This window comes from Cariama cristata, unplaced genomic scaffold (genome assembly GCF_000690535.1).
Source record: "Cariama cristata isolate BGI_N322 unplaced genomic scaffold, ASM69053v1 scaffold357, whole genome shotgun sequence".
Classification (NCBI taxonomy): Eukaryota; Metazoa; Chordata; class Aves; order Cariamiformes; family Cariamidae; genus Cariama; species Cariama cristata.
In genome coordinates this window covers 68,841-83,793 of record NW_009628137.1, presented here as the reverse complement: position 1 = coordinate 83,793, position 14,953 = coordinate 68,841, and the positions used below count along the sequence as shown (strand labels likewise).

Below are 14,953 nucleotides of genomic sequence, written 5' to 3'. Positions count from 1 at the left end.
GCTGAGCGGGGGGAAATACCAACTACAACCACTCAACTGACACCTACAATTGCAGAAGCAGGCTGGGTGTTTCCATCATATAACTTGTTTTAGCTATGCCACGTCTATCGATGAAGAGAGAGGAGGTAAATCTTGCTTTGAGGGATGCAGGGAGCAACTCTGTGTGCTCTGGGCAAGCCGAGCCTGGAGGGACCGTTGCCCCAGTACAGTTAGCACTGACATTTAGCAGACCTTCTGTGAATGCCCTGCAAGGGCCTCGTTAAAGCAACGTTATTCCACCTCTCAGCCTGCAGATTTGCAGGTTAAAAAGTCATGATCTAGTTGCACTGTGCATCCTCTCCCTAAGTACCACTTGTCAAGACAAGTGTGTGCGTGAGAGGATAATTCAGTGGGAGAGTCCCGATGAGGGGCTAGAGAAATGGGGTTTGCTCTTGGTTTTCCCTTGATTTGCAGACCTGGCAGGGTTATTTTGCTGCCCTGTGCTTCTGTCTCCTCTGTTGCTCCCTGCCTGTCACCAAAACCCCAACAGGGCTGAGTTTTCACAGTGCCAGTTGTCCGTTGGGTCTCCGGGCAATACAGTTTTACAAATAAACGGTAAGGAAATCTTTGCCAATTCAAACACCTAACCGAAAACTGTTAGCGATCCGTATAGGGTGAGTAGTTTTCTGCTGTGTTCTTGGCACAACATGTAATGGCAGCATGGGACTGTCTGGGCACTTTTTAGTAGCATTTTGTTAATTAACAACACTTTGTTTTAACAACAATTATGTTTTCTGCCAGAGCTTTCTGCCAGTCCCAAATGTCCTTTTCTGGGTCCCTGTGCCTGCCTTTCATACAGCAGATCCTTTTCAACTGTTCCTTCCCCCTCAGAGATGCCTCCAACCCTTTGACACCCTGTGCTCCTGAACGTGACCCACTCCTGCGTTCATTATCCATGTAATGACGTGTAGCCACAAGCTACAGCAAAATCAGGGCTCCCTTGACGGTGCCATGCAAACGCTACTTGGTAAAGCCAGCCTTAGCTCTTCCTTTAGCGCTGAGATAATTTGCTGAATCTTCTTTCCACCTATTGGTGCATCTTGACCCAATTTAAGTTGTGCGAGAGCTTCTTCTGCACAGGGACTGTATCTCAGTGTGTTGTTACGAATGCCAAGCCATCTGCCAGCACGTAGTAGCTGCAGCACGTTGCATCTTCCTGGGACGGGGGGTTCATGGCACACGGTGGTGTGGCTGCAGATGCTCAGCTCCGCTCCTTTATCACGCTGGAGTAGGAGCTGAGCTCAGGTGTCTGCAGAGCGACCTCAGTCCCTCTCTGGTTTTGGGTATTACCTGTTGTAGGAAAGGAAAAAAGAGATTATTGCGTTTTATGGCATTCTTCCAGCTCCTGCTTTCTCTGCTATATTACACTTTTCTTACCACTTTCAGCATCTCTTTGCCAGTGGAGGGACCTGTGGCACCCGTTGCCTACTGCTTTCCATGTCCCAAACACCTGGGCTTCTAGAAAACCTCCCGGTGTGCAGAAAAAACTACAATTTTGTGCTCAGCTTTGCTGCAGCCCTTCCAGAGAAGGCTTGCACAGTGCAAGCTTGGCTTTAACACTCTCATTTGAAAGCTCCTGCACACTGAAAGTGATTTGCTCTTTGCATCGCTTGACGTTCCCAAATTTCATGGGCAACAGCGACAGCCTGCAGACTCTGCCCGAGAGCAGGACCTCGCAGTGACCACCTTTTAGTGCTTTGCTGTTTGTTCGGATCCAGCTTGACCTGTTGAAGTGAGGTGTCCATGGGGGCTCCCCTGGGATGGCAGGAATCTCCGTGCTGGGTTTCGGAGCCCCGCTCTGCTCTCATCATGCATGGCCACGCGTGGGAGCAGGGACATCCCTCAGCTGCCAGCCAGGTCGGATCTGAGCTCGTCAGCACATCCCCCAAAATTTAGGGTACCGGAAGGTCCCTAAAAGAGGAAGAGATAAGACAGCACCAGGCAAAGTTTGATGTGAGCAGCTTTCTCTCTTAAGAAAACCATTGCTAAATGGTACTGTTGGGGATGTTGGATGCACAACCCTGAACACCCTGGGGCTGGCCGTGTGCCACCCAGCTGCCTGCTCCTGCCCAGAAACCACAGCCCCGGTTTCAGGGCTGCTCTTGGTTATTCTCCTCTCCCCAACTCACCGGGTGGTTTTTCCCAGCCCTGGTGCGGCATCAGCCTCGTGGCACTGCTGCCCAGCCGGTGCATCTCGTGGAGACCGGCCACCAGCAGCTTTGTGGCTTGTCCCCGCTTCTCGGAGGTTTTAGCAGCCGGGGTCATGCTCCCTGCTCTAAAATCCTCCGAGGTTTTGGATGGAAGGGGCAGAGCCCTGCCCTTGTACATCACATCACGTGAATCTCCAACCCTCTGTCTCCGTTTGGCTTTGCGCGAGTCCCCTCGATGTCATGACTCCAATTCTCTGTAAAAGGTAGTGTTTGCACAGATCGAGTTTTAATTCATCTAATTGCATTTTTGTTAACTGCTTTGGCTCGAGTTCATCTCAGCTGTTGTAGGGGCTTATCTGTGGTGGGCCCTCTCGAGACCCACCTCTCCCTCCATGACTGCAGGAGCCCAGATGATGAGTTTGGTTTAGTTCGTTTCAGATGGCTGAAGAAGATAAATCCCAGTCTTAATTTAAAATATTAAATCCTCTTTCCTAGAGGTAGGAGGAGGGATTGTGTCCCCTTTCATCCCAAATCTCCCCTCTGTGCTCTCAACCAGGAGCAGTTCCTTGGGGATCTGTTTTATGGGCATCGACCATCAGCCATGCCACTTCCCCAGGCAGTGATGTGGGAACGGGGATTCGGGAGACCCTGGGCTGCTCCTGCCTCTGGGATCACCCTTCTGCAAACTGCCATCCCCCTGAGAATCTGTCGCCCTCTGGCAACGATAAGGTCATACTCATTTTATTTAAAGGTCTCTTCCAAATAACTGAGGTTTCTTGTTTAAAGAGAAGAGAATTGTGACTAAAACCTGGAGAAAAAGGAAAAAAAAAAAATCCATATCCCTCGCCCCAGGGCATCTTTCCTTTGCTAAAGCTGTACCAGTTATTTATGACCCTTTCTCAAAGGTGAGGTTTTGCATTTTCCCCTAGCAAGTGTTTCCCGATTTAATACTCCCCTGAGCTTGGGCTCTGGCTTTGATTGACAGCTCTGCTCTACACATAGCCCCTGGATGAAGGGTCTCAGAGCAGGAGACAAGCCAAGTACAGGTGATGGAGCCCAGGCTGCCCTCCTGGAGATTTCCTCCAAAAGATATAACACAGGCAAGTAAGCTCCCATCAGGCTTGAATGTTTTATCAGCTGTGGGTGAGATTTTTTCCAAACCAAGAGTCCAGATTTACGCAGGGTGCCGAAGCATTCCGCTGGCAAACGATGACATTGAAATAAACCCGTGTGTAAGCATCTTCAGCACACAACAGGCGTGAAACACGGGACTGGAAGCACGAGCATAGAAGGATTGCTGCAGGGGGTAGGGAGGCGTTGCTGGGGCTCACACCAAGGCAAGGATGCGTCTGGGTTGGGAGCACTTCCAGGTGCCTCTGGAAGCAGAGAGAGATGAACCAAGGTACCACTGGAGATGAACCAAGGTCCCGTGGTGGTCCCAGCTTCCCCATCAGCTATGCATGCTCACCCGCGTCATGTCCTAGCGATGCCTGTGGGATGTGGTGGGACTGGGACCTGCTTTCGGAGACGACAGCATGTTGGAGGCTGGAAGCGGGGATGGTAATATGTGTTTGCTCGTCCACTCAGTCTGTTATACCCAGCCAGCTTCGTTGTATGTGTTTCTTTCCCCCCTCTGGCTCCCCGAAGTGTTGAGTGCTAATTACTGCTAATTATTTACAGACAAAACTTAAACACCCTCCCTGCCTATGAAAGCTGGCGTCTATCCCTGGTATCTCCATAGCCTTGAGCAGATGAGCAGCCTCTGGGTTTTCTCTCCTCTTTGCAGAACTACACCAACTGCAGCTGCATCTCCGACAACGGGCTCGCGGGGTTTGCCAAGCCCGGGACCTGTGGCACCGACTGCTCCCACCTCTTCCTGCCCTTTGTGGTCCTGTCCTGCCTGGCAGGGATCCTTGCCAGCACGTCCCACACGCCGTCCTTCATGCTCATCCTCAGGTGAGCAGACTGGGTTGGCCATGAGCTAGGTCCAGCCAGAAAAGGCATCCGTTTGGAAAACCAAGGGGTCCTTGAATTGAGGTGGAAGGTTTTCTCCAGCTGAGGGACTGGAGAGTTAAATCAGCCAGGTCTCGCACCTCGTGCCCGGTTCCTCCCATTGCTTTTACGTGTTTTTTGCATATGTTGGCTCAGGGAATGGGGAAGGGGGCTGCCCTTCTCCTGGCATGTGGTTGCCCATCTTCTAGGCTATGTCTGGCTCAGGAGCAGGCTGTGCTTTGCTAGCAAAGACCTGGCATGGCTGGGCAGGACAGAAACATCGAGCATCTCCAGCCTCAAATGTTGAAGCAGGAGAGATCTTCAGGACTTGCTCTTGAAGACCCCGCACTAACAGAGCTCCTGCTGCCCTGAGGCTATAAAAGCTCTTCCAAGGTCTCTTTGGCTGTTGCTGCTGATCCCCGCAGAGTGAAGCAGCAAGTGGAGATTTCAGGATGCCGGAGGCTTTGTCATGGAGCCACCAGCGCTGCATGGCCAAGTGCTCTTGCAGGCATCGTGGTGTTCACCAAGGGGCTCAGGCAAGGAGCAGCCGGTGGGTGAGTGGGTGTCACACCGTGCCAGGCTCCCACGGCACCTCCACCCACCGATGGGGCCGTGGGGCTCGCAGGAACCCCACGTTGCCCTCCGCACCCCCCATGCCTGATCTCAGCACAACCTCAGATCCAGCAGCCACCCTGATCCTTCCCCCCACCGACGGCTGATACCTCAGTTACAAGATGCGCCATTAACTCAGCATTAATTTAGCAGGGAAGTACTTTGGCACTTTTTAATGCAGCTCCGAGGTAAGAAGTTTAATTACCTTCCTTCCTTCTGATGGATCTCGCTTGAATGCAGCCTCCCTTCCCAGAGCGGAGAAGCAATTAGGACTCCAGCTTCCCAGACCCCTGGAAAGGTGCCGACGGGGCAGGCTGGAGCCAGCCCCAACACGAGCCCCAGGCTGGTGGGGCTGGAGCCTGGGACGGGCAGGAGAGGCTGAGACTGGGGCTTTACTGGGGGAGAGGGGAAAACCGTGGGGGAACCTCTGCATTAGTCTATAAATGATATTTCCAAGCACATTTCTGTGGTCAAAGCACTCCGAACAGTTGCTTTTTAAGGAAAAGCTGTGGTTAAAACCTGTTTTTACCTTGACTTCCAGGCGTTATTAAATCACTTTTTATGCCTCGAGTGAGCTATGCGTACACCAGGCAGTCAGAAGGGAAAGGGAAGCTGAGTCCCCTGAGGTGTGCCCACCTGGAGGTCCTCTGCCACCCAGTCCTCTCCCATGTGTGACCCCAGCAGGAACCACAGCCTGAAATATTTATTTCAGGAAACTGGGGTACCACCAAAATACACACTGGGGCATCCCACCTCAAAAAAAGCCACTTCCTCAATGGGTAAATCACTTTTCTTTTTCAGTTACAGAAAGCATCCCTTGTATTGCCTGTGTTTGGCAGAGACAGCAGCTATATTGCTTTCTGCTTGTCTTTTACTCATACGGATTCTTTAAATTAAAAGCAAAAATACTTAGCTGAGCTCCTCCCTGTCTCTTACAGAGTTTGGTAGGTTTTTTCAGGCCAAGAAAAGACTGTGGTAAGCTTCTAGCCCTAATGAATGAAACTTCATCATTTTTGCTGACGTAAACGGGAACTGCCTGGGGTCTGCGGTGGTTGGGTTGAAGGATGAATTTTTGGGTGAGGTGTCGTAAGGCTTCGTGCGATGCCAGGGAGGGAAACATCCAGAGGGCACATTTTCCATTTTGTTTTTCAGGAGCATCCAGCCTGAAGACAAATCGCTTGCGGTTGGGATACAGTTCATGCTGCTGAGAGTTTTGGGTAAATTAAAACGTGTTGAAATGCTGTCCTGGAAAATCATGGCAGCTCTTGGGGATTCTCCCTGAGCAACCCCAGGGCTGCAGAAGTGCTGTTTATTCGGAGTTTCAGACTGACCAAAGCCTGTCCTAAGCCAGGGAAAGATGCTGCCTTGCAGGGTCTGGGGGACTGCACGTGGTGGGGAGGGGAACGAGGCATCTCCGTGGGGGTACGTCTACGCGGCTAAATAAAAGAGGGCAGGGAATAAGTTTAGATCCAGGAGGGCAGCCTTGGCTGTGTGCAGACACTGCCATGCTTGCTTCCAGCATATCAGGGTGGCTGCAAACCACGTCCTGTGATCCCACCAGTTATTTTTCCTATGGTGAATATTCGTGTTCACCCGGAGGCCCCCAGAATGTGCCACTGCGGCCGTGGGAAGAAGCGTACGTGTACAGTGCATGAAGGAGGGGAGCATCATTCCTGGGATGAGCGATGGTCCCTTATCAAAGAGCAATGAGGAAGAAAGACTCTCTTGCATCTTGGTGGGGTGCAAACACACAGCCAGCCCTTAGCGTGCTGGGCAGGACCAGCAGCTTCATGGGCCACAGCAAAGGAGATCATCCCCAGCCACTTTCCACCCCGCTAGCACATGAGAAAGTAACCAGGGTTGGGTCTATCCCGGCAGAGGTGCTACCCTAACGTAACAAAGCTCCCTCTGACCCTCTGCTTCCAGCGTGGATGCCGGGGCCCGTTCTGTACGGCAGCGCCATCGACACCACCTGCATCCTCTGGGAGAAGAAGTGCGACAGGAAGGCAGCCTGCAGATACTACGACAATAACCTCTTCAGGCAAAGGTAGGGATGAGCGTCAGGGTAAGGGCTGAGGGTGCAGAGGGAAACCCAGGGTGAACGTGGCATCAGACCACCTCTGATGTGGGGTAAGTTGTTGTATATGCCATGGTAAGCAAACAGGGACATTCGCATCCCCCTGGCCTGGGCTAACTCCCAGCAGTGCCCAGGAATGGTTTGGAAAGTCACTGGCACAAGGCAAAACCCTGCCCAGGACCATCCTGACTGGCTGCCATGGACCACAGAGGTCCACTTCCAGAAGCACTCCCTGCATTAGAGTGAGAACGATCGTTCACTGGAACAACCTCCCCAGGGACACGGTAGAGTCCTCATCACTGGAGGTTTTCAAGATGTGAGTGGACAAAATGTTAGATAACCTCATCTAGGCTCCCTTTCCCACGAAGCTCGGACCAGATCATCCTTTGAGGTCTCTTCCAGCCCGGGCTGTTGTGTGATGCTGTGGTTACTCATTTTACCAGCGTAGACACAAGCAGCCTGTCCTGACGCCTTCGCCGTGGAGGTAATGCAGCAGCAGGGGTGACCCCACCCCAGAGATGCCTGCAAGGTGGTGCAGGGTCCATACAAGGTGCCTTGCACCCTGTGGTTCATCTTCCAACGGAACGGCCCAGCTTAACACGCAGAAGACACCAAACCCAGCCTGGGCACTGTGGGGAGGCTGGAAGGGAGCTGTACGTGGTCATCCATCCCCATTGCAAATTCATCGTTGCGCAATGACTCACTGACCAGTAGCTGCAGCAAGTCCTGTTCACCCTCAACCCCAAGGCATGTTTTTATATGCCTCCTTCTTGCCAGGAGATATGATCTCTTCACGTAACACCAAAAAAAGCACATCTTGATAGCTCCTCCTCCTCTTTCTGCCACCATCCTCGGGACCCACACTCGCCGCAGTTACTTGCCCACTGCTGAATGTGCCCAAGGAGCCCATCCCCATGTTCGGTGTCTGCTGGGTGTCTGGGGACATTGGATGTTGGTGCTTGATATAGGAGTGCCCTTGCCTGATTTATTGTTTCTACACACAGGTATCTTGGTCTCCAATTTTTCTTTGAGGTGGGTGCTTTCCTGTGCTTCGTGACCGTGTATGTGATTCTCAGACGGCAGGAGAGGGAAGCCAGCAATGCAGCAGAGACAAGGGTGGACCCAGAGAAGGAGAAACTGTCAGGAAACTCTATAAAGAGCCCAGAATCCAAAGTGTGACACCAAAAATGTGAATTGTGATCCATGTCCAGGGAGGTGAAGCCACGTGGATCACCCCACACCTGAACTGTGAAGGATAGATGCTTGGAGTGATGGACGATGGGGCTGCTTCCTAATCTTCTGGGTGGGATGCGTTACTTCTGTACTGTCCATACGCTGTTCTACGCCTGCCTCCTCCACCTCAACGGTGCCGCTTACTCCTTCATGTGGATTAGTCCCCACACATTAATCTTTGGACACTGCAGTCTTCTGGATTTATGTCCTCCAAAGCATTTGTTCCCGCTGACAGTCTTGGTGATGCCAGCACTGAGCATTAACCATATAGCTGAAGGTTTTTGTGGTTTTTTAAAAATAAATCATTTTTAAGAAATTGTTTTTTACTGAACCCACACGTCTCCATGAATGATGGTCTGTCCTTGCCCCCAAAATGTCAGTTGTGCTTGTTCCTTTTCCTCTCATGGAATTAGGTGGTCTCTCTTCCTTGAAGGCTTCCTCCAGCTGACGCTGATGGGATTTTTGTCTCAGGCTGTGGACCGTTGCAAGGACCAACTCGCATGCTTCACCCAGCTGCTGAGCAGATGCTGCTTTGACGGCAAGGGGTAGGGATGAGGATGCTGGGGAGGGGGAGGACGTGAAAAGGAACTGCAGGTCCAACCCGGGAGAGAAACTCCCATACTGTAGACTTATAGTGCTTTGGCAGCACGGCCACATTCTGCAGTAATAATAATAACTCTTATTTTTGCATTTTCAGTCCTTTTCACAGGAGCTTACTGAAGCATGTGAGTGTTAAGGTTCCTTCCCATTTTTCAGTTTCATAAAATCATAGAATCACAGAAGGGTTTGGTTGGAAGGGACCTTAAAGCCCACCCAGTTCCAACCCCCTGCCCTGGGCAGGGACACCTCCCACCAGACCAGGTTGCTCACAGCCCCATCCAACCTGGCCTTGAACACTCCCAGGGATGGGGCAGCCACAGCTTCTCTGGGCAACCTCTGCCACTGCCTCACCACCCTCACCGGGAAGGATTTCTTCCTAATGTCTCATCTAAAGCTTCCTCTCCCAGGTTAAAGCCATGACCCCCTGTCCTATCACTCCCTGCCCTTGTCAAAAGTCCCTCCCCACCTTTCTTGTCAGCCCCTTTAGGTACTGGCAGGCTGCTCTAAGGTCTGCCCGGAGCCTTCTCTTCTCCAGGCTGAACAACCCCAACTCTCTCAGCCTGTCCTCACAGCAGAGGGGCTCCAGCCCTCGGATCATCTCCGTGGCCTCCTCTGGACTCGCTCCATCAGGTCCATGAGCTTGTCCCAGGGATGCAGGACCAGAAGGTGAGGTTGAACCCAGCCCTCTTGCAGACGGGGCAGAGCTTGTGGCTGAGCCGTTTGACCACAGAGCCAGCCAGCCTTGCTGTGCTCCTTCAAGGGGTGACTGTCAGATCCAGCTGTAATTACGGGGTGAAAGTTGAGCCTGGTGTTATTTTGGTGCAGCTGCCTCTATTTTCTGCATTATTCCCATCTCAGGACTCCTTTCCACCCAAACACAAATTGTGTTGCTGGTCTCATCCCATCAGGGTGCAACCACAGAGCATTGGGTAACTTGTAATTTTTGGCTCCAGAGTGGAATTCAGTAGAGAACCCAAAATTTCTGAGTTCAACCTAAATATACAGAAGAGAAAAGAAATACACAAGGGAGAGAATTCATTAACTCCTCACACCCTGGCAAATAGTCCTACGGTAAGGTCTGGCGTGTGCAGAGAAGTATAGTGGTGGAGGGTGGAAAGACCAGTGGTTAAGTGCCTGGTTTAGATATTTCACCAGGATGTTTGCCCAGCCACTTTGAGAAACCCGGTTAACCTAACACAGAGTGAGAGACTCATTTTGTTTTATTTTTTTAGTGTGGGTTTGTTTTTTTTTTTGCATATTTTTGTGCACTGCCTTCTGTTCATTGAGGAGATGGTTAGGAGAGTTTACAGCCCTCGTCACAGGTACCTACACACAGAAATGACTTCTGGCTTAAAAGAAGGTGTGAGAAGGCAGACGTGAGAGTGGATGCTGAAGAGATGTAGGTGGACCTATTCAAGGAAGGACGAGTAACATATGCTAACCAGGAGCATCAGAAAGCCAAATCTGGGGGAGTTTTGCAGTATTCTCAGTTTTCAAGCCATGAGTAGGTAGTATCTGTTTCTAAACCAGATTGTTAGCAGGTGTGGAACAGGAATGAGTTTCTTTGGCCAGGAGTAGGGAAGAGATGGTCCACGATGTTCACAGTGGTCCCTCCAGCTCTTGGCAGCCCATGAATTTGTGGGATCCTCACTGTATCCGGCGGCAAAGAAGGTTCTTTCCTGGCGAAGCACAACCCCTCAGCTCGCAGGCGGTTTCTTGCCTTGTTCAGCACAACCTCAGGACACTCCAGGGTACTTTCCAAACCACAGCGAACTAGTAACAACGGAATTCATTTTGTATGGTGTGAAAAAAAAGAGTCAAGAGCTGCAATGGGCTTTGCCAGGAATACCCCTGGATGGGGTCGCAGAATGAATTTATAAAGTCAGAAAGGCTGCACCTCCCTGCCGTTAGGACAGCTGACTTCAGGTGGGGACCAGACGATGCTCCATCATCAGAGCAGCACAGCCTGGGCAATGGCCAGCACACGTCCAAGGAATCTTGAACTCTGTGTTTTGGTAGCACAGTCCTTTTGCAAAATTGGTAGTGCAGTCCTTCTGCAAAATTGCTGCCGACCCTGTGATCATCCTGTGGTGCTGGGTCTGCCAGGCCGGGCTGTTGGGCAGTGGTCAGGACAGGCTCAGAGAGCAGCTGAGCAAAGCAAACAGTGCAGCACAAGGCTTCTCCTGCGCTGTGCTGGTTTTGGCTGGGACAGAGTTAATTTTCTTCACAGTAGCTGGTAGGGGGCTGTGTTTTGGATTTGTGCTGAAAACAGTGTCGATAACACCGGGATGTTTTCATGACTGCTGAGCAGGGCTTACCCAGAGCCAAGGGCTTTTCTGCTCCTCACCCCACCCCAGCAGCGAGGAGGCTGAGGGGGGCACAAGGAGTTGGGAGGGGACACAGCTGGGACAGCTGACCCCACTGACCCAAAGGATATCCCATACCGTGTGACATCATGCTCAGCAATAAAATCTGGGGGAAGGAGGAGGAAGAGGAGGACTTTGGAAGTGATGGTGTTTGTCTTCCCCAGTCACCGTTACGTGTGATGGAGCCCTGCTTTCCTGGAGATGGCTGAACACCTGCCTGTCCGTGGGGAGTGGGGAACGGATTCCTTGGTTTGCTTTGCTTGCGCACCCGGATTTTACTTTAACCTGTTAAACTGTCTTTGTCTAAACCCACGAGTTTTCTCACTTTTACTCTTCTGATTCTCTCCCCCATCCCACCGTGGGGGAGTGAGCGAGCGGCTGGGTGGGGCTGAGTTGCCAGCGGGGTTAAACCACAGCAGAGACCCTCAGAAGAATGACTGTGCAGCCCTTTTGAAAGCCCTCCAGATCGCATCAGCTGTTTCTTAATCCTTACGATTACCAAAGCAATGGTGCTGATTATAGAAAGGAGGGGAAAAAAGGAAAAAACCCACCCTTACATGGCAGTTTGTCGTGTAAGTTTGTTCACAAACAGCATCACACAAAAATAAACAGCGAGTTCAATTACCTCCCTTGGATTCGCAGTGCTGTTTCACGTGGCAGGCGGGCTGCACCATCCCTCGGCCGTCTGACTGCTGTGATGGCCAGGTCTGCAGGGCTGGTGATGGATGCAGAAGCAACCCACTGGATGGCCTGGCCAGCTCACTGCCAGCAAGGCCTGTTCTTACTGCTGGGCTCAGGACTCTACATCCATTCTCCACTTGAAAAACTCCTATCACATCATACAGAGAATTTTCTCAGGCAATGCACAAGCTGATACAGCCTGAATTCTTCCTTTCCTCTTTACCCCTCCAGCAGAGGAGAGTTCCCTGTAGGTAAGCATCCAAGGCAATTGTGAACAGGTTATCTTAGCTTTGTGGTCAACTGTAGACCTGTTACTATGCTTTTGCTGCAGTAATTTCCATTAATTTGGGCTGGAGTTCATATAAGGAGAAATAAAACCACATTTTTCCCCTTCTCCTCCTCTGTGCTCTTTAAGAACACTGTTGAAAGGGACTGACTTGCAAGAGAAGATTAAAAAGAGGCAGTTTAGAAAGGCTCACTCCCACTGACAGCAGGGAGGGAGATAAAACCCAGGAAATATGAAAAGGTTGCCAGCACCAAGGTAGGAGGAGGATTGTTTGATGGAGAGCAAGGGGCAGGCAGGTAGGAGGATTGCAAAAAAAAGAAAGCAAAGGAAGGTGTAGCATCAGCAAAATCCACCCCGTGCTGTTATGCTTTGCCAGGTTTTCCCCAGAGGAAATATTCCCCTGGAGATAGCTTAAAATAGATTTTAGAAAGCACTTAAGGATATACCTTAGGCAATAGCCATAAATCGCATAGGGGAGGTTAACATGAGTCAGCCCAGCTGGGTCATAACTCCATTGACTTTCTTCGGTCTTGCTCCTTTGTGCTCCAGGAAGGCTAAAGGAGATAACCTTCATCAAGGCAGGCACAGGAAAGATGTCCAGACCAGGAGCTGAATGCACGGGGTGTTTCTGTGCGGCACTTTGTAGTAGCAGGGGTCACAGACCTGAAGGTAGAACAGTGCCTTTAGGGCTGGTGAGAATCGCATGGGGTCAAGAGGATGACTTAAAACAGGAGGGAAGGCTATTTCCCCAGTTGCAAGAAGGCTTTGCAAGGGGCAAGGATGTTGGGTGCGTGGCACCAGCTCCAGCAAAGGCAGCAAGCCGGTTAGCAGAGAGAGGTAACTCTGCAGGAAAGATTCTCCAAGGCTGGGGGCAGCTTTTGTGTAGAGTTATCACTTTTGAATCATCCTGTTCATGTCAATCCCTTGCAAATTCATCTGTGGTCCACAGCATCTTTTCATCATATGCTGACTCTCTTTATACGTATCTTTTTAATGTGGTTGTGGCGGCCAGTCTCCGGTACAACGCAGGCTCCGGTTCAAGTCGTCACTAACTACAGCATTGTAGGAGCCCCTCCAGCTCAACTGTCCCGTCTTGAGGGTCAGGATCACAGAAATGTTCTAAGAAGAGACCTTCGAAGGTTGTCTAGTCAGCAACACCGTCACCCACACTAGGTGAAGGCAGCCACGACTTTGACCTGACCTAGAAAAGCCTTCAAGGTTGGAGACGCCACGGACTCCTGGGTGCCTGGGCTGCACCACCTTTCTGGTGAAAAATGCTTTTCCTAGTGTCCAGCCTGAACAGCCCAAACCACATCTCATTGCTGTTGCCCCTTGTCAAGCTGTCTGCTGTGGCTGAAAGGGGTCTACAGCCATTCTTTCTACCCTTCAAGTAGCTGTAGGGTGATGTTAAATTGCCCTTAGCATCCCTTTGGGTAGACTAAACAAACCAGCTCCCTCAAACTCTTCCCATTGACCGTATGCCCCAGGTCCTCCCCAGACCCTCTCCATTTTATCCTCATCCTTCTTGAACTGGGGAGTCCAAAATTTCACACTAAGTCCCAGGTGTGGGCTCACCAGGACTGAGTACAGGGGATAAAAACATTCCTCAAGATCCTTCTGGTCCTGGCTGGTGTGTGTTTTGCCTTTCTCATGATGAGAGTGCTCTGTTGGCCTAAATTCAATTTGACGTGCACTGTAACCCTTTCCAGTGAGTCCCTACTCACCCAGGCAGTTCCCAGTCTCTACCGGTAAGCGAGATTATTTTGACCTGGGTGCAAACTACCTCACACTTCTTGGTGAACTTTCCAGAGGTTTCTGTTCACCCATCCATCAAGATTCTCAAGATCCCTTTGGATTGAAGCTGTCCCATTCATCATGTCACCTCCTCTAATTTCGTAACTCCTTCAGACGTGCTGAGATGCTTTCTGTCTCATCATACTCGTCATGGATGAAGATAGTGGACAATGTCAGCCCCAGTATTGATCCCTGAGGATCAACAATTCCCCTCGCTACCAGCCATCAGCTGGATGTAGAGCCATTGATCTGTCTGTCATCCTCAAACCAAAACGAAGCTGGACCATCCCTCTCAGAGCCGCCCTTCCCCTTTTGCCCACGCTGCCCAGACCCACGGCCAGAGCACTGGGAAGCCCTTCAGAGCAGTCAGCTCAAATCTTCTCCCTTGAAAAATGACCACACTTCCTCTTGTCTTTCCTCGGGAGACACAGGGGAAAACCTGATAGTTATCCTCTTGACAGCGACTTCTTTTTTTCTTTATCCATTACCCTTTGACCTTCCCTTTTCTAGAGTAAACAAACTCAACAGATTCAACCTCTCCCTCCTAGCACATGTTTTCTAAATCCCTAATAAATCCATCACTGTCTCCTCCGGTCTCTTCATACATCTCTGGAAGAAGTGCAGTACTCGCCCTGGCACAGCTGGGACCTCCTCAGGGCTGGCCAGAGCAGAAAAGTGATGATGCTCAGTGCTAACACCTCTGGAAGGCAGTTTCACCACCCCCTGCCCCCCAAGCCCCCATCAGCTGGGAGGACCCTTAGACTGGAGCACGGCTATGTCCAGGACAGGGTCTGCATGCCCAAGGCACCGTTCGGCTGTAGGGGAGCTGGGGAAATGGCAGAGATGGCATGAGAGCGGGTGTGGGGATCAGCACAACACTCGACAGAAACTCACACTCGAAGAAAAGAGGATAGGGAAGAATTTGAAAAGTTTCCCAGGTTCCTCCGACTTCCTCAAAGCAGGGCCCAGGCCACCACCTCCATCCCTGATGAGAAATAACCAGTCCTTCCCCCCAGCCCCTTGCCAGAGGCCAGCAATTATTCAGGCAGAAGATGCGATATCAAAGTCCCAGCCGGGGAGGATGCCTGCCTCATTACCGAGGAGTGACAAACGGCGGTGCAAA

At 51.2% G+C, this 14,953-nt stretch overlaps 1 protein-coding gene across 1 annotated transcript in view; it reads left to right on the top strand.

Moving 5' to 3' along the window:
- Positions 1-8,162, top strand: part of SLCO2B1 (solute carrier organic anion transporter family, member 2B1) — a 44,754-nt gene extending 36,592 nt beyond the window's left edge. Inside the window, exons 11-14 of the mRNA XM_009704659.1 lie at positions 3,976-4,145; positions 5,946-6,010; positions 6,720-6,840; positions 7,875-8,162. Coding sequence (XP_009702961.1) covers positions 3,976-4,145; positions 5,946-6,010; positions 6,720-6,840; positions 7,875-8,049 — 531 coding nt within the window. The 3' untranslated portion in view covers positions 8,050-8,162. The remainder of the gene's footprint in view (positions 1-3,975; positions 4,146-5,945; positions 6,011-6,719; positions 6,841-7,874) is intronic.
- The last annotated feature ends 6,791 nt before the right edge of the window (positions 8,163-14,953 follow it).